This window comes from Gymnogyps californianus, chromosome 25, assembly GCF_018139145.2.
Source record: "Gymnogyps californianus isolate 813 chromosome 25, ASM1813914v2, whole genome shotgun sequence".
NCBI classification, from domain to species: domain Eukaryota; kingdom Metazoa; phylum Chordata; class Aves; order Accipitriformes; family Cathartidae; genus Gymnogyps; species Gymnogyps californianus.
In genome coordinates, this window is record NC_059495.1 from 2,724,470 (window position 1) to 2,744,022 (window position 19,553).

Genomic DNA, 19,553 nt, shown 5'->3' on the forward strand with positions numbered 1-19,553 from the left:
GGGGCCCGTCCCGGCGGCGACAGTCAGCGGAGGTGCCCCGCCCGGCAGCGGCCACGCCCCCAGCGGCCGCGCCCCCGTCGCGTCCTCCGAACCGCCCAATGGGCGGCGGGGAGAGGCGCGGCCCTCGCCGCCGGTTGGCCCAGCGTCGCGCGGCTGCCCGAGCGAAGATGGCGGCGCCCAGCGCTGGGGGGCTCCGAGCGGGCCGCGGCTGACGGCGCCGTACGGGCCCCGGCGGGGCGCCTGGCCGCCGCCCGCAGCCCGGGCCCGCCCGGCCGCCATGGACCTGCTGTTCGTGCTGTTCCGCGGCCTGCGGATGGCCCTGGACCTGCTGGTCCTGGTGCTGGACGTGAACTTCTTCCTGGTGTCCTCGCTGGTGTCGGCGCTGCTCTGGCTGCTCGCCGCAGCCTGCAGCCTCCCCGCGGCCGCCGCCGCCGGGGCGCTGGCCTGCTGGGACGGGCTGCTCCTGTCGCTGGCCTCCCTGGCCCGGGCGGCCTGCTGCCTGGCGCTGGGCACCGTGCAGGGGCTGGCCGGCCTGCTGCGCGGCTGCTGCTGCGGCCTGGAGGGGCTCAAGGTGGCGGGGCACCTCCTCTCGCACCTGACGCTGCGGGGCAAGGAGCTGCTGCACCGCGGGCTCTGCGGCCTGCTGGGCTGCGGCCAGGCCCTGGCCAGGCAGGTCTGCGAGGGCCTGGCCATTGGCACCAGCCTGCTGGCCTACCTCGTCAACAGCCTCGTCAACGTGTGCCTCATTGGCACGCAGAACCTCTTCACCCTGGTTGCAGCCCTGTGGGACTCCGTTGCCGGCCCTTTCCTCAGAGTCACGGACCTGCTGGCTGCTTTCCTCGCGCACGTCTCCAGCGGTGCCATCGCTGTGTCCATCCTGCTGTGGTCACCCTGCCAGCTGGCCTTCAAGCTCCTGGCCTCCGTCGCCGAGCTCTTCATCAACATCTTCTTCGTGAATATTTATGGCCTGGGCTTGCTCCTCCTCATTATTGTTGTCAGCGCCTTTGTCTTCAACCCCGGGCTGCTCTGGACACTGACAGGCTACGTGCTGGGCTACTTCAACACACTGCCTTCCTACCACCGCCTGCAGCAGGATGTGTGGCGGCTCTATCAGATGGCAGTCCTGACGCTGGGTATGGCCATGACCTCCCAGGCCTGGCGCAGGTTCGTGGACTGGAGTCTGCAGGTGACCAACTGGAGCCGAGGAGGCAGAACGATGAACCGGGAAAGCAACCAGCGAGGGGCTGCTGCGCCCGCCCCGAGACTTGCAGCTCCCGGCAGGTTGACGCTGGCAGGGGTCGGCCAGCTGCCAGCTGAGCACGAGGACCAGTTGGATGCGGAGCAGGTACCACAAGCACGTCCTGCTCTGAGTCGAAGTGCCGTGGCAGGACAGCGTCTCCAGCCGCCCAGGGAGGAACCGAGCACCTCCTGGGGGAAAGCTCCGAGGAGGCAGCAGCTGAATGCAGCAGCTGGGGCTGGTGAGGGCACTCCAGATAATGACCCCTGGATGCTCCTGAAAGAACAAGAGGAACGTAAGAAATGTGTCATCTGTCAAGACCAAACCAAGACAGTCCTGCTTCTGCCCTGCAGGCACCTGTGTCTGTGTCAGGAGTGCACGGAAGTCCTTCTGCAGCAGGCCATCTACCAGCGCAACTGCCCACTGTGCCGCCAGATGATCCTCCAGACGCTCAATGTGTACTTGTGAGCCCAAGGGGCGGGTGGCTTGGGTCATTTTCCCAGGAGGTCAAGGGCACCCCTGTCTGCCTCTTGCCGGGAGGCGGAACTTCCCAGGGCTGCCTTGAGCAGCTTCCAAAGAACTAAGGATGGTGCTGAAAGGGCAAAAGGCTGCTGGGGGTGTCTGCTAGCCACATTTGCTACGTAACTAGATTGTAGCTCTTGCGAGCAAGCACAATAACTGATCTCTGCAGCAGGCTGAGAGAGTTACCTTTTTTTTGTTGACAACTTTTGCTGTTTCAGAGCCTGTTGCCTCAAGCCTGCAGCAGTTTGAGATCCAAAGCAGAGCGTAGAAAAATGCTCTGGTCCCTCCTAGCCAAAGCTGATGGAAAGGTTAAAGGCTGTGCCCTCCTGGGAATCACAGGGGCTGGTGCAAGGCAAGGGAGGGTTTTTCCCTAAGGTCTGGCCAGAAAACTACCTGGCAGGCTGCATTCAGGCCTCTGTTTCCTCCTCCCACCATCTAAGTGGGGGAGCTCCCTGGGAAGGGAGGTGTGTGCCCCTTTTGCAAGGCCCTAGGAGAGCAATGAGCACACTCGAGCTTTTTAGGTTTTGCTACCAGAGGGCTGAGCCTGGCTCTCAGCTGGAGAAGAGCAGGGTTTCTGGGGTACTTCAGTATCCCAGCCACCGTGGCTTTGGTTTTTGAGCTTCCTATTCCCCTTGCCAGGACAATGAGGAGCCGTGATGAACGTGGACTCCCTGCAGGCCAGCTGACTGTAGAGTTCAGTGTTGCTGCTGCTTCCGTGCATCACCTATGCAAGACTAGTAAGCACACATCAGGTTACTCACATGGGGAGGCCGGAGGGAGTTACTCTTTCTGCAGGGGCGGTGATGCTGCTTGAGGAACCTGAGGGGTGGCTGGCTGGTCAGTGCTCACAGCCCTGGAAGCAGCAGCACACGTCTGAGCCAATGCTGGAGAATCCTCTCTAGATGATACACATTTTCTTCAGGCTCAGAGTGCCATCGAACTGGGTGGTTCACACCAGTGCTTGCTTGCTGCTTCCCAGGCTGGGCTGGCTAGAGGAAGTAACTCTTTCGGAGGAGAGAGCTCCCCCAAAGCTCCTGGGAGCCCACTGAGACATTCCCGCTCCAGGCACAAGTTCTGCATATCCGTGCTGCGGATCTACAGTTGTGTACATGGAGCAGTACCAGGACCGTGGCTATCTTTTTATTAGGGCAGGGTCACACTGCTGTGCTGTCTTATTGTCTGTCAGAAATGTAGCTAGTTTTATTTAAAAGTGTCCCCTGAAGTCTAACAAGGGCATCCAATCCTGGCTGGGGAGGCCTGAGATAGCTTACCCCAGCTTGGTCAACCAGCACCATTCCAAGAAATTGCTGGGCTGCAAGAGGGCCTTGCACTAAAAAGCTTTTCCTTTTCCAGCTGCTTGCCTGAGATCAGCCACACACCACAGCCAATTTTGGCTGGAGCCAGACTGGAAAGAGTCTTGACTCCTGGACTGCAAGCCAAGAGCCTGAGGGTAGCTGGCATGGTCTTCCTTCTCTATTCTCCTTCTTGATTAGTGATTTAAGCCAAAACAGAGGCAGTAGAGAGGCCAGGCCACGCTGGGAGACGTCTCTGCCCTGTAAACCTGAGCTGTGGCAAAATACTATCTTGTTGGAGAGTGGCTTTGCTCTGCGAGGCGCTACAGGGGCTGCTTGCCCCCGCGTTTGCTAGGGGCTGGAGGGACTCCCTGGGCCAAGCTGGGCTCCTGAGCACCAATGGGTGTTAGAAGGGCCTGGCCCCAGGGCTGTCAGCTGCTTCCACCTCACTTCGCAGAGATGCAAAGCTCCCTGCCTATGCCCTGTTGCTCAGCCTCTTGTCCCTGTGCCTCTCCAGGCACGCACCACCCACGTTAATGTTTGCTGTTTCCAGCCACTTCTCCTGTGGCTGCAGCCAGTGACACTCGCAGTTGAGTAGCCAAGCCCTTGCCAGAGCAGTGAGTGCAGCCCCACAGGCTGCATTCCCCAGGGTCCAGCTTGTCCCAGGCACTTGCAGAGGTCCTCCTGCACGAGGAGACAGGGAGCTGCACCCTTCCCCGGGAGTGGGAGTGCAGCCATGCTTCTGGCTGCAAGTGGTGGTGGTTGGTTGGGACCAGCTTGTGGATCTTGGGGTGCAATGTTTCCTACATGAATTACAGGGGGGAAGGACACCTCCCCAGGACTGCAGTTTCTCCCCTCAAACCCTTTTTCGATTATAGCAGTCACGCTTGTTGTTTTAGGGCCTGTTTGTTTGCTGCCTGTTTATAAAAGAAGAGAAAGCTTTGCCTTAAGTTTAACTCTTTGCACTATGGACTAGATACTGAGCAGATTAAAGTTTCCTTTACCAAAAGCTGCCTGCTGCCTCATTTCTTGGGAAGGGTTTTCTCTGGGGGGATGGGGTCTCCTCTCTGCTCACCCCTGGGCTCCAGAGGAAGCCAGCCCACCACTCCCCCCCAAGGGTCACAGCTGGAGGGCCAACACCACCTGCAAACTCAGGGGTACTTGTCTGGGGGTGCTTGCACCCAGAAAGGCAGTGCTGTGGGATAGCCCGGAGCCAGACTGCTGCACAGGAAAAGCCTGGCACCCAGGAGATGAATCTAGACATGAAAACGTGGTGGGTGGGTTTTCCAGAGCTGGCATCCCCCAGCTCCTGCTCTGCTAACCCACAGTGAAAGGAAGTGGTTGTGGATATGCCTCTGCAAGGGGGCAGAGAGCGCGGCTTGCAAGGCACCAGTGCTAATGTCTGCATCTTGCCTGGAGATGTGTTTGGTGCTGCAGCCTCTTCTGGGCCTAGGAGCAGGCAGAGCAGCTGGGGTAGCTCTTTGCTGGCAAGGGCCCAGGACTGGTGGGCATCTTCACTCCTAATTCAGGTCACTTTGAGCTGTTTAGGAAGGAGAGAAGCAATGGCTGCTTTGCAGAGGGGCTTGTACACACAGCTTCATCTCTTTTCAGGAGCAGTTCCTCTCTGTACTGGAGTGAAGGGATTCGTGCTCAGGTTCTCCAGAGCTGGAGCTCCCCAGGGCCTGAGTAGCCCAAAGTGGAGGGGCTGGGATTTCCCAGGCTGGCAGGAACACACACAGGGACGTGTAATCCCAGCTCCCATGTGTACTTAGCACCTCGATGTCCTGCTGCTTGCGATGGAGTGTGTTGGCAAGCCTCACTGTCCCAGGGATGGAGGCAGCACCCAAAGCACTAGGAGTTGTGGAGCAGCAGGCAGCACAGGGCTCGGTCTTGCCTCGCAGAAAGGCTGTGGCAGGCTCAGCCGTGCAGGGCTACTAGTGATGCATTCGCTGCACAATGAGTTACTCCCTGGCCACGATCTGAGCTCTTGGCAGGTTCCGGTGTGCTTTTAAGCACCCTCTGCTTCTCCAGCATCCTTGTAAATTGTTTGGAAAAACGTTTCAGGACCCTGATGGGTAGAGACCCCAGGAGTTCTGGCTCACTCTGCCCTGAACTCACCTGCCTTGGCAGGGCCACACCAGCAAACTAGCTAATTTTAGCCAGGATGAAAACCACAGTGGGGAGAGGGGGGCTGCTGGGAGGCCAGAAAGAGATGGACATCTGCTGCAAGAGCACAGCTCTGCCAGTCACAGTGCAGGCACAGGAAGGAGGGCCACGCTAGCAGCCCGCCTGAGCCCTTGGGGGTCTGGCTGCAGATGGGTGACAACTGGGGAAACTGAGGCACTGCTCAGCCTTCCTCTTTTGCTCCCACGGTCTGTAAGCTGAGGCAGGCTGGGCACACAGGGAGGCTGCAGAGCTGCCCTGGGGCAGGAGGACTGGGCCAGCAGGGAAACATCTGCCATCCCCTGCATGGGCAGGGTGCTCCCAGCCCACCACTCCCTCAGCCTGCCCCAGCAGGGGATGGAGAGGGTGTTCAGCCGCTTCAGGCCACTGTGGCTGAGCCTGCCAAGCGAGGACAGGATGTGAAGGACACAGCCTTCCCCCGGGAGCCATCCTGCACACACTTGGCTCACTCACTGGCCGAGCAACAAGCAATTACAGGAGGAAAACGCAACCACCTCCTGGCTAATGGGCAGCGCACAGGGTCCCTGAGATCGGCGGTCAGACATGCCAGACCTGCCTGCTCTGGCACTGTGGCTTTTGGTGCAGGGCTGCACTGCCTGGGAAGGGTGTCCAGCAGCAGCAATGCCCACAGACCAGTCCAGGGCACAAGATCTGCAGTCCTCAGGGGTACTCCCTCCTCCAGAGCTTGCTTGGGAGCCTCACACGTGAGCTGAGTGGGCTGGTCTCAGCCCATCACAATACCAAGACCCTTCTCCCTTCCCCAAGCGGGGAGGAACATGATGCTGCTGGGTTACTCCAGTTTAGGAGCACTGGGGTGGTGGGGGCTGACAGCTTGCTGAAACCAGGGCCACCCAGGCCCTGGGAAAATCCCCAGGATCCCTTTGTCAGCCCAGCTGCAACACCCCAGCCCTAATGAGCCACTAGTCCCAGCTCGGGGACAACAGCCATCGTCTGCCTGACAGCAGGGAGCTGGATGACAGACGGTTGCTGCAGATGTGCAGCAGCATGAGCAGCTAATGATAGCAGGCCAACAGGGAGGGAGCAGGTGATAATCAGCAGACAAACCGCGGGGGGCCTTTGGGCAGCTCCTGGGCACCAGCTTTGCTCCCTCATTAGCGGCTCGGCACAGGGAGCCACAGCGGCTCCCTGAATGCAGTGGCAATCCCAGTGCCTCAGAGCTGCAGTGCCGAGTGTGGCAAGGCCTCAGGGACACAGTGGCTGAGGCTGGCAGGGACCTGAGATCATCCAGCCCAGCCCCCTGCTCAGGCAGGGGCAGCTAGAGCAGGTTGCACAGGACTGTGGCCAGTCAGGTTCTGAATCTCTCCACGGATGGAGAGACTACTACCTCTCTGAGCTGCCTGTGCCAGGGTCTGATCACCCTCACAGCAGAAGATGAACAGCCCTTTACTGGACTCCCTCCAGTATGTCCATGTCTTGTACTGGGGAGCCCAACACTGGACCTAGCACTGCAGCTGTGCCTGACCGGTGCTGAGCAGAGGGGAAGGATCACCTCCCTCGAGCTGCTGGCAGTGCTCCTCCTAATGCAGCCCAGAAGGCTGGAGGCCTTCCTTGCCACGAGGGCACGCTGCTGGCTTGTGGCAGACTTGCTGCCCACCAGGATCCCTAGGACCTTCTCTGGGAAGCTGCTTTCCAGCCAGTTAGCCACCAGCGTGTGCTGGTGTGTAGGGTTATTCCTCCCCAGGTGCAGGACTTGGCATCTCCTTTTGCTGAACTGGCCCAAGCCCCATCCCTGCATGCTCAGTTTCCTTATTCCTCCTAGGTCAACACAGATGACCTGCCACCTCTGATTCCTGCTCATTAGGATGGACAGTTTGAGTTTGGAGGAGCTGATCCTTGGTCCTCTTGGACACCTCTTCTCTCCAGGAGATGGGATTCTCCCAAGCAGATCCCTGAACAGGCCAGTGTTTGCTCTCCTGAAATCCAGGGTTGTGGTCCTGCTTTTGTCTTCTCTTCTCTCAGGACCCTGAGCTTCCCCTGGCCAGTCCTTCCTTGTCTGCGAGGCCCAGCAGAGCACCTCTCCTCAATCCCCCGTGCCAGCAAGGTGTTGTCAACATGCTCCAGAAGCCTCCTGGGCTGCTTGTGCCCCACTGGGCTGTCCCTCCAGCAGACATTGGGGGCATTCCAGCTCCCCATAAGCCCCCCCACAAGCCTTTTGCTTGCCCACCCCATCCACCACATCCCCACCTGAGTGAGGATTGTCCCCTCCCCTGCCATTCCCAGTTTAAAGCTCTCCTTACCAGGTCAGCTGGCCTACTGGCAGACGTCACCTGAAGATGGCTGGAGAGTGCTCCCTGCATCTTGTCAGCGATGAGGGCGCTGAACCTATGCCATAACTGCAAGCTTTTGGGTGGAGCAGGAGCCATCCTCCTGCTGCCAGGAGTCACCAGGACAGCCTTCACCATCAAGGGCATTTCCACCTTCGAACCTGGCAGGTGCATGCTCTGGCACCATAGTTGAAGGTTTGGGCTCTTGTAGCTGTAGGGTCTCACAGACGATCCAGTTGATCTCTTTCATGCCCTCTCTAATCCCACGCAGCCTGCTGACCTCCTCCAGCAGCTCCTCCACTTGGCAGCACAGCTCCAAGTTGTGCACAACCACACACCTCTTGCAGGCTGCCAGCCAGGTGTACGAGCCCCAGCAAGAGGCCCCAAGCACCCTCTGCAGCTCAGGGCTGGCCAGACTGTGTCCTCCAGCATTGCAGGAAGGGTTGCCTCAATGGCTGCTGGGGACTGTGACCTTGGTGTGCCAAGGACACGTGTGCTGCTCCGAGAAGAGGTGCTGGCACTTTTAAAAAAAAAACAACAACAAAACACCCCCCAAAAAACCACAACAACCCACCTTTCTGCACAAACTGCTGCCTCTGTCAGCTGCACTACAGTACCTGTGAGCTGAGCCTGGCTCTTACATAGGCTTCTCCCTTGCACTGGCTAAGGGTTGCTGGCCCCTCCCTAACCTGGGCTCAGCTGGAACAGGGGCTTCAAGCACTCCTCCCTCAGGGGCAGCTGGTAGAGCTCACGAGAAGCAGCTGGGGCTTACTAGAAACTTGCCAGAAGTCAAGGTCTCCTGTGGCTCTCCTTCCCTTATCCTTATCCTTTCCTTATCCTCTTCCTCATCCTCCCCAGGCAGCAGCAGGCACCCCCGTGTTCCTCAGCGGGTTCCCAGCAGTCCCCTAATGATCCCAGACAAAGTGTCCGGAAGACCAAGAGCGTCTCAAAGAAAGCAGAGCCCAGAAACTGCTGTGCCCAAGTGCTATGTCTCTGCCTGCCTCTGTTAGCCGTGCTCCCCCACATCGTGATAGGGACCAGAGGATGCTCCCAGCCCCCACACACCTCCCCTGGCCTCATCTCAAGAAAAGTAATTTTCCTCCTCCCAGAATAGACAGCGCCGGCCATTGATCTGCTCTGCGGCATTGTTTGCCCCTGGGCGGCTCTGCTTACAGAAAAAGCCATCGTCAACCCAAACAGACGCTTCCGCTGTAACCCAATGCTTCGGCTGGGGCTGGTAAGAGGAGCCTGCAAGATGGCTAGCAGAGCCCCTCAGCACCCCAGGGGGGAGCGAGGCTTCACCCCTGGTGCCAGCACCTCCACAGGCCCCTGTGGGTTGGGGGTGGCCCTTGGCACTGCTGGACTGTGCGTCCCCGCCAGTCGCACACAGCCAGGCAGGTTGCAGAGTGACGTGACTTGGCCCCAGGTCCCTGCATGGTCCCCAGTCCCAGGGTGGGGAGCTGTGGGGCTGTGGGCAGCCCCCTTTGGGGGTGGTGCTGGCCCTCCACAGGGGCACACAGGCTGGCCCCATGGCTGCTGCCAGCCTGCTCCAGCTCCCAGCCAGGGCAGGTGAGCAGGGCCGCAGGGTTTGTTCATCCCAGATGGGCATGGCCATAGTCCTGGGGGCTCCGCGCAGCACGGCTTGGAGGGCAGCAGGGGAGCCGGGCCAGAGGAGAGGTGGCTGGCTGGCTGCATAAGGGGGGTCCTGGACTGGTGAACGCCTGCAAGGTCCTGCTGGCATGGCCAGGAGAAGAGCCCAGCCCAGCTACCACCCCACGGCCAGGCAGAGCAGCCATCCCCAGCCTGCTCCGGCAGCAGGGCCCATTAAGGAGTTCGGCCCCTGGCCAAAAGCCCCCTCCGTGGCTGGTCCCCGCAAGGACCTATTTTGGGCAGGAATGAGGAAGCTCTTCATTCCCCTGCTAAAAATAGGGGCCCTTCTCAGAGGCGGGTCACCGCATTCACACTGGAGCGCGGGGCTGGCGGGGGGCAGGCAGGAAGGGGCCCCCCCCGCAAGTCCCGTCCCGGGAGCGTGGGGCCAGCGCCCCCCCGCGCCTTTGCCGGGCCAGGGTGCCAGCCTCGCCCCGGGCAAGCCCGCTCCCAGCGGGGTGGCCCTCGCGGCAACGGGACCCTCACGCCCAGCAAGGCGTCGGTCCTCGCCGTCGCGCCGCAGGGAGCCAGGGCACCTGGGGGGTACTCCCCCGCCGCCGCTCCCCTCCCGAGGCTTTGGGGAGGGCGCACGGGGGGACTGTCGCAGCGGCGTGTGCCCTCGCTAAGGGACGCCGATGCCTCCATCTAGAGGCTCCCGCCGGCCCTGCTGCCGCGGGCGGCGGCCCAGGACCGCCCGCTCCCGGCCCCCGGCCCCCCCCAGGCAGGACGGCGCAGCCCTGCTGGCCGCTGCCACCGCCGGCACCCCTCGCTGCTCCCGCGGGCCCCCAGCACCCGCGCAGCCCGGCCCGCCGGGAGCAGCCTCCCCAGAGGGGTGCCAGCACCCGAGCGAGCCCGGCACGGCCCCGCCGGCACCCGAGGAGCCGGCAGGATCTGGCACGCGGGCACGGGCGCACACGCAGCAGGCACACGCGTGACTGAGGAGCCCTTTATTGAGGGTATGGTCGAGGACCCCTTTATGGAGGGTGAAGGAGGAGGGCGCCGGGGCGGCCGGAGGGCAGGGAGCGGGGGTGACGGGAAGGGCAGCTGCTAGCCCTGGGGCATGCCAGGACCGCGGCGGGACGGGCCCCTTGCCGTGCCAGCGGCCAGGCAGCCCGGGCTCGTTCTGCGTGTGGGGAGAAGCTGGCAGCACAGGCCGGGGCGCCGTGCCTGTGCCAGCGAGGCCAAGCTGCGTGCCGAGGCGGCTATGGCGAGTAACATACGACAACCAGGTTATTGCGGCTCTCTGGCGCGGGCATCTTGCCCCAGAGCTGGGTGCCCTGGATAATACTTAGCTCTTATACAGCACTGCTGAAGGGACGCTCCTCGCCACCCCCAGGGTGGCAGAGGGTCTGTATTCCTGCCCTGCACTGGGCGGCAGCAGCGGAGCGAGGCGGGGGTCCCGGTGTCCCCGCTCCCACGCAGCCAGACCCTGGCACTGCCCTCCCTGGGGCACCAGTGGCTGGGAAGGGGCACGCGCCGTGGCCCCGGCTGCGGCTGAGTGCAGGCTCAGGCGAAGACGGCAGAGTTTTGCCAGTAGGAGTAGACAAGGAAGCCGGTGAAGGTGCTGTCTGTCTTGACGCTGGCGTAGAAGCCGATGTAGTCCCCCACGCCCACCTGCACCCACACCTCGTCCTCGGGCTCCAGGCGGACCAGGGCCCCTCCTGAGAGCGAGGTGGGCTTAGGCCAGTTCCCGTAGTACTGGAAGAAGGAGGCGATGGACTGGCCGTTCTTCATGATGTCAAACTGGAGGCTGGCGCGGTAGACGGTGGCGTGGACGGCGAAGTAGTAGAGGCCGGGCACCTCACAGGTGAACTTGCCCGTGGTGGGGTCGTAGTGGCCCTGTTCGTTGATGAGCACCACGTCGAAGCGGATGGGCTGGTCAGCCAGCGGCGGGCTGCGTGACTCAGAGCGCTTGGCACTGAAGGCCGAGCGGGGGGCCACCGCGCACTCACCCTGCGCCCCCTTCTCGCCGTGCATGCCGTCCATGCCGGGGCTGCCCACCTCCCCGCGGGGACCAGGCGCTCCTGGGGCAGGCAGGAGGGGGACAGGGTTACCTCTAAGCCACCGCCACCAGCATGGCCCCCCGCCATCCGAGCTCCCCCAGGCTCCCTGCCCAGCCCCAATCCCACCAGGGTTACAAGCCTCCCACAGGATGCAGGTGGTGAATACCCGTCGTGGCCAGTGCTCTGCCTGGGGAAGCAGCACAAGCAGGGAGGGCTAGGTGCATGCCCCAAGTGGGCACAGTGGCAACAGAGAGTTGGAGAAACCCCCACAGGCTGGGAGAAAGCCCAGCCCAGGAGCCAGGGCGGGGATGATGCAGCCGTATTCTGGAGACTGCTTGGTGGGCCCTCCTAAAGCGGGGGTGGAACAGAGGGATGGCAGTGGGGATGGGGAGAAATGCAGCTTTGCCAGTGACGAGGAGCTGCTGCCTGTTGCAGGAGCACAGGGTCACCACAGGCAGGACCAGAGGGGCGGTGGTGGCATGAAAGGGGCACTTTTGCAGGATTTGCTCTCGGTTTGGCAATGTGGGGCTGTGCCAGCATCCAGGGCTCACCCCCCAGCATGAGGGCATTCCCCACAGGCAGGGCAGAGCAGGTCCCCCTCCCTGGCTGGGATGTCTCCTTTCTTACCAGGAGGGCCTATCTCGCCCTTCTCCCCTGGCATCCCCATCGCCCCATCCCGGCCGTCTCGTCCGTCTCTGCCTGGCAGACCCTGGCCCCCGTGCAGGCCTGGGGTCCCCGGGATGCCTGGCTGCCCTGAGCACAGCCCAGGGATCTTGTTGTCTTCGATCTGCGAGGAGCTGGTGATGAGCCCGAGGAGGAAGAGGAGGAAGAGCTGCTTCATCTTGTCTGCCGTGGAGGGGCTGGAAGGGGGCAGAGAAGGGTAACGGCTCTGGGGACCTCAGTGAAGAGGGCTGGGAAACAGGCTTGCAGTGCTTGGCAGGGAGTGGGTGCAGGGGGTCGGTGGGGGACTGTTCCTCCTTTCTTTCCCCTTTGCCTTTTTGGCTGCTCCCCACAGCAAGGCCTCACTGCTGGCCGCACCTGCCGCAGCATCCCCATCGCTGGCTGTGCCACCACATTGTCCTGCAGCCCACTGGCATGCCCCGCCATGGGACGGTTCATGGGGGTGCCGGGGCCAGGGAGCTGGGGAGGGAGCTGCAGCATGCGCGGGAGGCAGTAGCTCTGTGCGTGCGGTTGGGGGCTGTTTGGGGTGAGAGCTGCCACATTGGCGGCATGCCCGGCTATGGGTGTACGTGGGGGTGCTGGCAGGGGACTGTTGGGGTGTCAGCTGGAGAGCAGCGGGTGAGCTGCGAGCCGTGCGTGGGGTGGGGTTGTTGCATCTGGGCGGTGCGTGGCGGGGCGGCAGCTCGGGGAGCGCGGGGCTGCCTTGCGGCCCAGCCCTTGGCAGCATCCCTGCTGCCAGTGGCTCTGCTCCATGCCTGGCTGACTCCCTGGGGCACAGCTGTCTGGGGCTGCAGCATCCCCGGCTGTGCCGGACCACCCCGGTGCCAGGGACCACCCTGCTGCCCAGGCTGCCCCCAGCCCTTCCCACATCAGCGCAGCGAGAGTGGAGCCCCACGGCCAGCGCTGGCTCCCTCCCCGTGGCCTTGCCCCGGGAAAGCCGCTCTCTTCCCCCTCCTGGACGCGACGGCTGCAACAAAGAGGAAAAGGAGGAGAAAAGTATCTCTCCTCCGCCCAGGCGCCGGAGCCAGGACCCCAGCAAGTCCCAGCTCCCCCCGGCGCGGGGCGGACAGAACTGGGTAGCCCCACTCACTGCGATCCCGCGGCTCCTGCCCCGGCGCCTCGCTGCTCTCCGGCGTGGAAGGGCTGCGGCTCTTCCTGACCACTTCGCTCTGACGAAGGCCCTAGGAAAGGCAGCCTCTCCACCCCCCTCCTCCTCCTCACGTCTCTCCTCCCAAACTCCAAAGGAAATCAAGGGCCTTGGGAGCCAAAAGCTACAAGACAAGGGGAAAAAGAAAAATAATCCTATGGTGTTAGAAGTGCTGTAGGCAGGGGGAAGGGAGAAAAAGACAAACAGCCTGGCAAAGGAAGAGGAGACATGGGCTGCAAACCACCTCGGCTGAACACGTCTGAGCACCGAGGCAGCGGGACGGAGGGAAGGGAAACAAGAGGAAACAGGCAGCAGAATGAAAGCGGAACAAGAGAAAGGCCAAGGGAGGGAAACCCAGCAAAGGCAGGCAGGGTTGGAGTGGCAGAAGGAAGAGGGAGCCCTCGGGGCATGTGGGTCCCTTGACTGGCAGCCTCGGGGCTGTCCCTGGCAGCCTCGGGGCTGAGGCAAGGGGGATGGCAGGGCGCGCACAGGCTGGCAGTGCCGGTCCCGGGAGCACCTGCGGGGAGCTGCAGGAGCCAGCCGGGGGGTGCTGACGTAGGGCCGTGGGGCAGCGTGTGGGGCTGAGCGGGCAGGGACGTGCCAGGCAGCAGCAGGCAGGTGGAAGCAGAGGCAGAGCAGCACTGCGGCCATGCCAGGAAGCAGGGCTAGCCCTAGGGGACCTCCGGGCACGCGACAAAGCTGGGACCGTGCCTGCGGCGCTTTCGAAGGCACTCCCAGCTTGCCTTTTAACTCATTCCAGCACCAAGTGCATCCAAGGGACACGGTCAGATGCTGAGCAGTGGGGTGGTCCTGTGGCTGGGGGGAGTCCCCGTGCCCTGCAGCCAGCTTGCAGCAGCTGGGACATGCAGGGAGTGAAGGATCGGGGTGGGCTCGAGCCCCCTGAGCAGGGGCGGCTGTGCCGGAACAGTGGTGCTGTGCTGGCTGTAAGGGCAGAGTGGTGCTGACCCGAGTGGGTCCTGCTCCCAGTAACCCCAGTCAGGCAGGGGACTTTCCCATGCGCTCAGGGCGGGTGAGGGCAGTGGGAAGCATGCCAGCACTGCTGGCTTTCTCCTCCCTGTGCCGGTGCCTGCAGCAGTGTGGGTGACATTGCCGGCTGAGCCTTCCTGCCCCGGATTCCCAGGACCAGGCTGGGTGCTGGCGGGGAGCCGCCTGGCTCCTCTCTCCCAAGGTGTGAAGGGGCTATTGTTTTTGGCCAGCTGGGAGCTGGTTTGTGGCCACAGGGTGTTGCCAGGCCTGTGGCCATCAGGGCGGCCTGAAGCCAGCACGGCCAGCTCAGCCAGCAGGGCCACAGCCCTTGCTGGGGCAGGATCCCCTCCCTGCACCATGGGGCCACCAGCCTGACCCCCTCTGAGACCCATCCATCTCCTTGGGGCCCTGCAAGCCCCCCAGCCCATCGAGGGCACAGCCAGCAGCCCGTTCCCCCCTGCAGCCAGGCAGTCTCCCCTGTGACCCTCCATTCCTGCTCAGACCCCCCACCCCAGCCCTGGCTTCCTTCCCTTGGCCCATGCCTCAGTTTCCCCTGGGATCTGGCAGGACCCACACACAGACTCTCCCCAAATGAGCCACCTGCTCCATCGGGTTTGTCAGCTGCTCATGCTGTTTATTCTGCTGGCTTTGGGGCTGCGGGACATGGGCAGCCCTGGGCTCTTCTGCCTGCAGCCTGGCACACCTCGGCCCAGCCCTGCTCCATTTGGGGAGCATTAACCCCTCCCTGCTAGGCTAGCAGCTGCCTGAGGGCTGCGGGAAAGAGGCCGTGCACAGCCTGGGGAGGCTGAAAGAGAAGTGGGCTGGGAACCATGCACAGCTCAGGCCAGCATGCCTGGGTTTGGCTGAGGATGAGGAGGCAGCGCCCAACCCTCTTGCCACCATCCTGCTGCTTGGCAGGGGGACTTTGCGTGGTGTCCCCAGTACAGCTCCAGCCTGTGGGCACAGCCCCTCCAGCACAAGCCGTTCCCTGCAGCAAGGCTGGGAAAGGGCACTTGCTCTCTAAGGACTTGGTCCTGTGGGCAAGCCCATGGCATCCGGGCACTGAGCTGAGTGCTGAGCAGAGGGGCTGATCCCAGGGCAGGCGAGGAGCCAGGCAATGGGGTGCTGCTGATGGGGGCCACCCCAGCAGCTGAGTATTTCCAACAGGAGGAGGATGGGAGGGACCTTTGGGGTGGGGGAGCAGCTCTGGGCAGGCTGCTTCAGCCCCTGCTCCTCTTCTCTTGCCGGGTCAGGGCTGGAAGCACTCTACCGGGTCATTGGAGTCAGGCAGGATGTTGCAGTTGATGGGCCAGAGGATGCCGAGGAGGCCGAGGGACTGCTGGCACCGCAGCTCGGCAGCCAGGCACACGGCTTGGCAGGGCTGCAGGACACCCCCATCTGGGGTGCACTTGGGCACGAAGAGGCTGCAGATGAGGAGGCGGAGGTGCTGGTAGCAGGCGAGCTCCATCAGCGTCTGTGGGAGAGGGGTGGTGAGTGTGGCACGGTGTGGTGTGGTGTGGGCAGACCCACGGGCAGCCCCCGGGCAGCTCACCTGGTAGTCCTGCAGCACCTCGGCCGCTCCCTCCTGGTCCGGGATGGCCAGCCAGATGTTGGGGAAGGAGGTGGCATTGTAGCCCAGCCCCAGGCACATCTCTACTTCCACAGGCTCACAGACAGACCCTGCCACAGGGTGAGGTGCTTCACTTCTTATAGCAGCAGTGATGCCCACCAGGTGTGCCTCGGGTAGATGTTAGCCATGGGGCAGCTGCCAGTGTGTGTCCTGGGTCAGGTGGGCTCAGGGAGGGGTGGGGGGGCTGAGCTGAGTGGAGCACCCCGGGGTGGCACTCACCAAAGGCCGGGTAGGAGACCCCAGTGCAGTTCAGTTCATCGGTGCCGTCGGGGCAGTCGTGCCAGCCATCACACACGGACTCCAGCGCCCGGCACTCACCATTTCCGCAGGAGAACTCCGTGGGGCTGCAGGTCTCTGTAAGATGAAAGGGGCCAGCATGGCAGGGCATGGGCTCGGGTATGGGCACAGGCAGAGAGCAGGCTGGCCATGGCCTGGGTTGTGCCGATGGCAACTGGCCTCCCTGCTGGGAGTCAGCTTGTTCCCATGCTGACCACCCCTGTCTCCGCTCTTCTTTGTCACTGGCCAGGGGACATCCAGGTGAGTGGCTGCAGAGCACTGCCACCTGGCAGTCACGGCTGATAGGTGACCATCGCTGGCCCAGCTTAGGGGATCCCAAATTCCCTGGGTTTTTTGGGAGCAGCCCTCAGGTGATGGATCGTGCCTGTGTGCAGGTGAGCCCTTCCAGGCCACGTCCCCATGGCTAGGATCAATAGGGTTATAGGGTAATTCAGGTGAGAAGGGACCCCAGGGGCCTGTAGCCCAACCTCCTGCTCCAAGCAGAGTCAGCTATGGGATGAGAGCAGTTTTTTCCAGGGCTTTATCGAGTCTGGCATTGAAAACCCCCAAGGATGGTGACTGCACAGCCCCTCTGGGCAGCCTGCGCCCCTGCTTGGCTACCTACTCTCTGTGGCATTGCGGGCTTGGTAGGTGGCGAAGAACCCGTTGTCTGCTACTCCCTCGTCCGCCACGAAGAGGATGGTCATGACATGGCGTGAGGAGGTCAGGGTGGGTGGCAGCTGGTGGCCGCAGAACCTGCCGGGGTCGTGGGGCGAGGGATGGGGTCAGAGCGGGCAGCAGGGTTAACCAGCACTTCCCCAAACCCTGTCCTCTGGTGACTCCTCCTCACCAGCCTGCCCTGTGCCTCGGTTTCCCCAGCTGAGCCACGGGATTCCAGTGCACCCAGGCTGGTGCATCAGGGCCGAAGGTATCAGGGGTGTGCCTGTACCTGCCCATGAGGCTGGCAGCCCCCGTGCCTGCACTGTCGTGCACCTCCACAAAGTCGAAGCTGCAGTCCTCATGCGACTCCAGGCTGAAGTTGTGGAAGCGTAGGTCGATGACGTGGCCCACGGGCACTGAGATCTGCCAGAGGCACAGCTGCAGGGCAGGGGGCAGCCAGCAACACCCATGAAGCCAGGCAGGGCCACCCCCAGCTCTCCCTGGTGGGGGGGTTCCCTTCCTCCCTGCCCGCCCTCGCCTTTACCCTCCTCCCGCCTCCATCCCGCCGGCATCCCTTCTCTCACCTGCTGGTGCGGGTATGGCTGGGGATGGCTCGGGGTGGAGAAGTGCCCCTCCAAGGCGGTCAGCGGCCCCCCACACTCTGGAGGGACACACACACATGCAGCTTTACCCCCTGCCCCGCTCCCTTCACCTCGTCTCCCCACTCCCCCGCCCCTGCCTCCCACTGCCCATCGCTGTGCCCTCTGGCTGGGTGCCACGGGGGCTGTGGGCTGCAGGCGGGGGGCTGGCCCACCGTTGTGTTTCAGGCTGCAGTTGGCCTCATCGCTCTTGTCCACGCAGTCATGGAAGCCGTCACAGACGAAGCCCAGGTGGAGGCAGAGCCCCTGGTCGCAGAAGTGCTCATCCCAGGCACAGCTCTCTGCAGCGCAGGCAGAGATGGCCAGGCTGGCAGCGGCATCCCACTGGGCACCCTCCCCTGCCCCAGTGCCCTGGGCGTTACGGGAGACCCCGTGATGCTACCCACTGCCTGTCTGCAGCGAGGAGTCCTGGCAGCACCCAGGGGTGGGGGTACTCACTCTCACTGGGAGCCACGGCACGGTAGTGGGCACTGAAGCCTGGGGCGCCCACGCTGCTGTCAGAGACAAAGGTGACGTGCAGGTGGTTGGAGTTGGTGTTGAAGGTCGGGGGGGCCACGTTGCCGCAAAACCTGGAGGCACAACAAGGGGCGACACTGCTCACCCCCGGAGAGGCTGCCCCCTCCCCACTGCACCGCCATGCTCCCCGAGTGCGAGGGGCCCTACCTCGTTGAGCCCCCCCGAGCTGGTGCAGGATCCGTGCTGCCAGCCCCCTGCTCTTCATAGAGCTCCACACGGTCAAAGACGCAGGAGGCAGTGCCCTCCACGCTGAACGTCTCCATCTTCAGCTGGATGGTGAGGCCAGGGCCCACCTCGATGTGCCAGATACAGAGTGCATCGGGCGGGTAGGGGCCGGGGTAGTTGGGAGAGCTGAAGGAGCCCTCGGGGCCCCGCAGGGTCCCGCCGCAGGCTGCACGGGGCAACAGCGTGGGCATGAGCTAGTGCTGCAGGGCACCGCCATCCCGGCACACTGCCCCACAGGGGACTTACCCGGTGCTGCCGTGCCAGCTGTAGGCAGCCAGCTCTGGGTTGGGGTGGTAGCTGGTTTGGGGCCTGGGAGGTCCCTTCGGGTGGGTGCTGCGATGGTGGCGGCAGTGCCATGGGCGGGCAGGGCTGCAGCTGGGGTGCCAGGTGGCTGTGGGGACGTCAGCTCTGTGCCCAGGGAAGAGCAGGGACAGCTCAGCCCCAGCAGGGAGAAATGGCTGCAGTGCAGGGAAGGGGCTTAGGAAGCCCACCCAGCCCCATGTCCTGTGCTCCCGCCCTACCCCACACATATGCAGGTCCCAGGGGATCCCACACAGCTCGCATAGGGCCCAGTGACCTTGCCACATCCCAGGGAGGTGGAGATCCCCCTTGCTCCTGTGCATGGGGGCACTCTCTCCCCACGATGGGCAGACCCTTGGAGGTCCTATGTAGGATGGATGCTCTTGCTGTGCCCCTCTCCCGCTCTGAGTCTGTTCTGTGTCCCCCACCCCACGGTCACAGCCTGTCCCCCAGCCCTCCCTGCTCGGGTGCTCACCGTGGATGACGATGCCCAGCAGGAGGGCAATGAGGAAGAGGAGGATGGCACTCATCAGAGCCACGCAGAGCCAGGTGAACTTGCAGTCAGTGTGGTACCGCCAGCCTGCCTGGCCCCAGAGCTGCCGGCCTGCGGGAAGGCAAGGAAAGTGGGCAGAGCCAGGGTGCTGCTAGCCATACCCCTACCCTGCCACCTCCCTGCACGGCTGGCTGAGCTCTGGCTGGGCACGTCCCGACCTCTTGTCCCTGGGGTGCTAGTGGGTCCCCTAAGTGGCCCCGGAGCCCTGCGGGGGAAATTGCCCCACCACCCTGCTCCCAGACCCGCAGCTGCTCCTGGCGGCCCCATGGACAGGGGTGTGTGTACAAACCCCCAGGCTGGTACCGAGGCCGTCCCGGGGCGACGTGGGGCTGGTCCTCTCCTCGTCTGGCGGGTGCTCGGTGCTTGGCGCTGCCTGGGGCTCCTCACCCTCGAAGACGGGGTTGCAGAACTCAGTCTGCAGGAGAGCAAGCGCGGGTGGCATCACGGGGAGCATGCTGTGGGGACCCGCGGGTGGCTAGGTAGGGACCCCTAGGCGGCACCCACATCCCCAGCCCTACCTTGCTGTGGTCCAGAGCCTCGGGGCAAAGCGTGATTTCGGTGAAGTCTTTCATGGTGGCAGGCGATTCCCAGCGCAGCCTGGCTAAAAGCCTCCCCAGTGCACTCTGCTCCCCAGCACAGCTGCCTGCCCCACCACCCGCTCCTCTCCGGCTGCCCCCATTGGCCCCGGGGCGGCGTGGGGACCCCCGCTCCACGCACCAGGGCAGAGGCGGTGGCAGCGCCAGCTGTAC

The 19,553-nt window shown here is 63.3% G+C and overlaps 3 protein-coding genes across 3 annotated transcripts; 1 reads left to right on the top strand and 2 right to left on the bottom strand.

The window, feature by feature from the left end:
• The first annotated feature begins 218 nt into the window (after positions 1-218).
• On the top strand, positions 219-4,054 carry RNF26 (ring finger protein 26). The gene has a single exon (XM_050911056.1). The coding sequence runs from the start codon at positions 278-280 to the stop codon at positions 1,703-1,705; it is 1,428 nt and encodes a 475-aa protein (XP_050767013.1). The 5' UTR covers positions 219-277; the 3' UTR covers positions 1,706-4,054.
• Positions 4,055-10,112: 6,058 nt separating this feature from the next.
• C1QTNF5 (C1q and TNF related 5) lies at positions 10,113-12,995 on the bottom strand. The gene is made up of 3 exons (XM_050911025.1): positions 12,942-12,995; positions 11,798-12,030; positions 10,113-11,191 (listed from the first exon to the last, which is right to left on the bottom strand). The coding sequence occupies exons 2-3, from the start codon at positions 12,009-12,011 to the stop codon at positions 10,674-10,676; spliced, it is 732 nt and encodes a 243-aa protein (XP_050766982.1). The 5' UTR covers positions 12,012-12,030; positions 12,942-12,995; the 3' UTR covers positions 10,113-10,673.
• A 2,239-nt stretch (positions 12,996-15,234) lies between these two features.
• MFRP (membrane frizzled-related protein) lies at positions 15,235-19,376 on the bottom strand. The gene is made up of 13 exons (XM_050911057.1): positions 19,323-19,376; positions 19,108-19,219; positions 18,727-18,855; positions 18,198-18,359; positions 17,874-18,117; positions 17,649-17,779; positions 17,366-17,491; positions 17,136-17,212; positions 16,841-16,989; positions 16,517-16,647; positions 15,835-15,969; positions 15,538-15,665; positions 15,235-15,459 (listed from the first exon to the last, which is right to left on the bottom strand). Exons 1-13 carry the CDS (start codon positions 19,374-19,376, stop codon positions 15,235-15,237), a joined length of 1,803 nt encoding a protein of 600 aa, XP_050767014.1.
• Between the last annotated feature and the right edge of the window lie 177 nt (positions 19,377-19,553).

Coding starts and splice junctions, on each gene's coding strand:
- RNF26 (XM_050911056.1), top strand. CDS start 278: ATGGACCTGCTGTTCGTGCTGTTCCGCGGCCTGCGGATGGCCCTGGAC.
- C1QTNF5 (XM_050911025.1), bottom strand. CDS start 12,011: ATGAAGCAGCTCTTCCTCCTCTTCCTCCTCGGGCTCATCACCAGCTCC. Junction 11,192..11,797: donor GGGCGAGATAGGCCCTCCTG/GTAAGAAAGGAG, acceptor TGCCTGCCCCAG/GAGCGCCTGGTCCCCGCGGG.
- MFRP (XM_050911057.1), bottom strand. CDS start 19,376: ATGAAAGACTTCACCGAAATCACGCTTTGCCCCGAGGCTCTGGACCAC. Junction 18,856..19,107: donor GTCGCCCCGGGACGGCCTCG/GTACCAGCCTGG, acceptor GCCTTCCCGCAG/GCCGGCAGCTCTGGGGCCAG. Junction 15,970..16,516: donor AGCCCGCAATGCCACAGAGA/GTAGGTAGCCAA, acceptor TTCATCTTACAG/AGACCTGCAGCCCCACGGAG.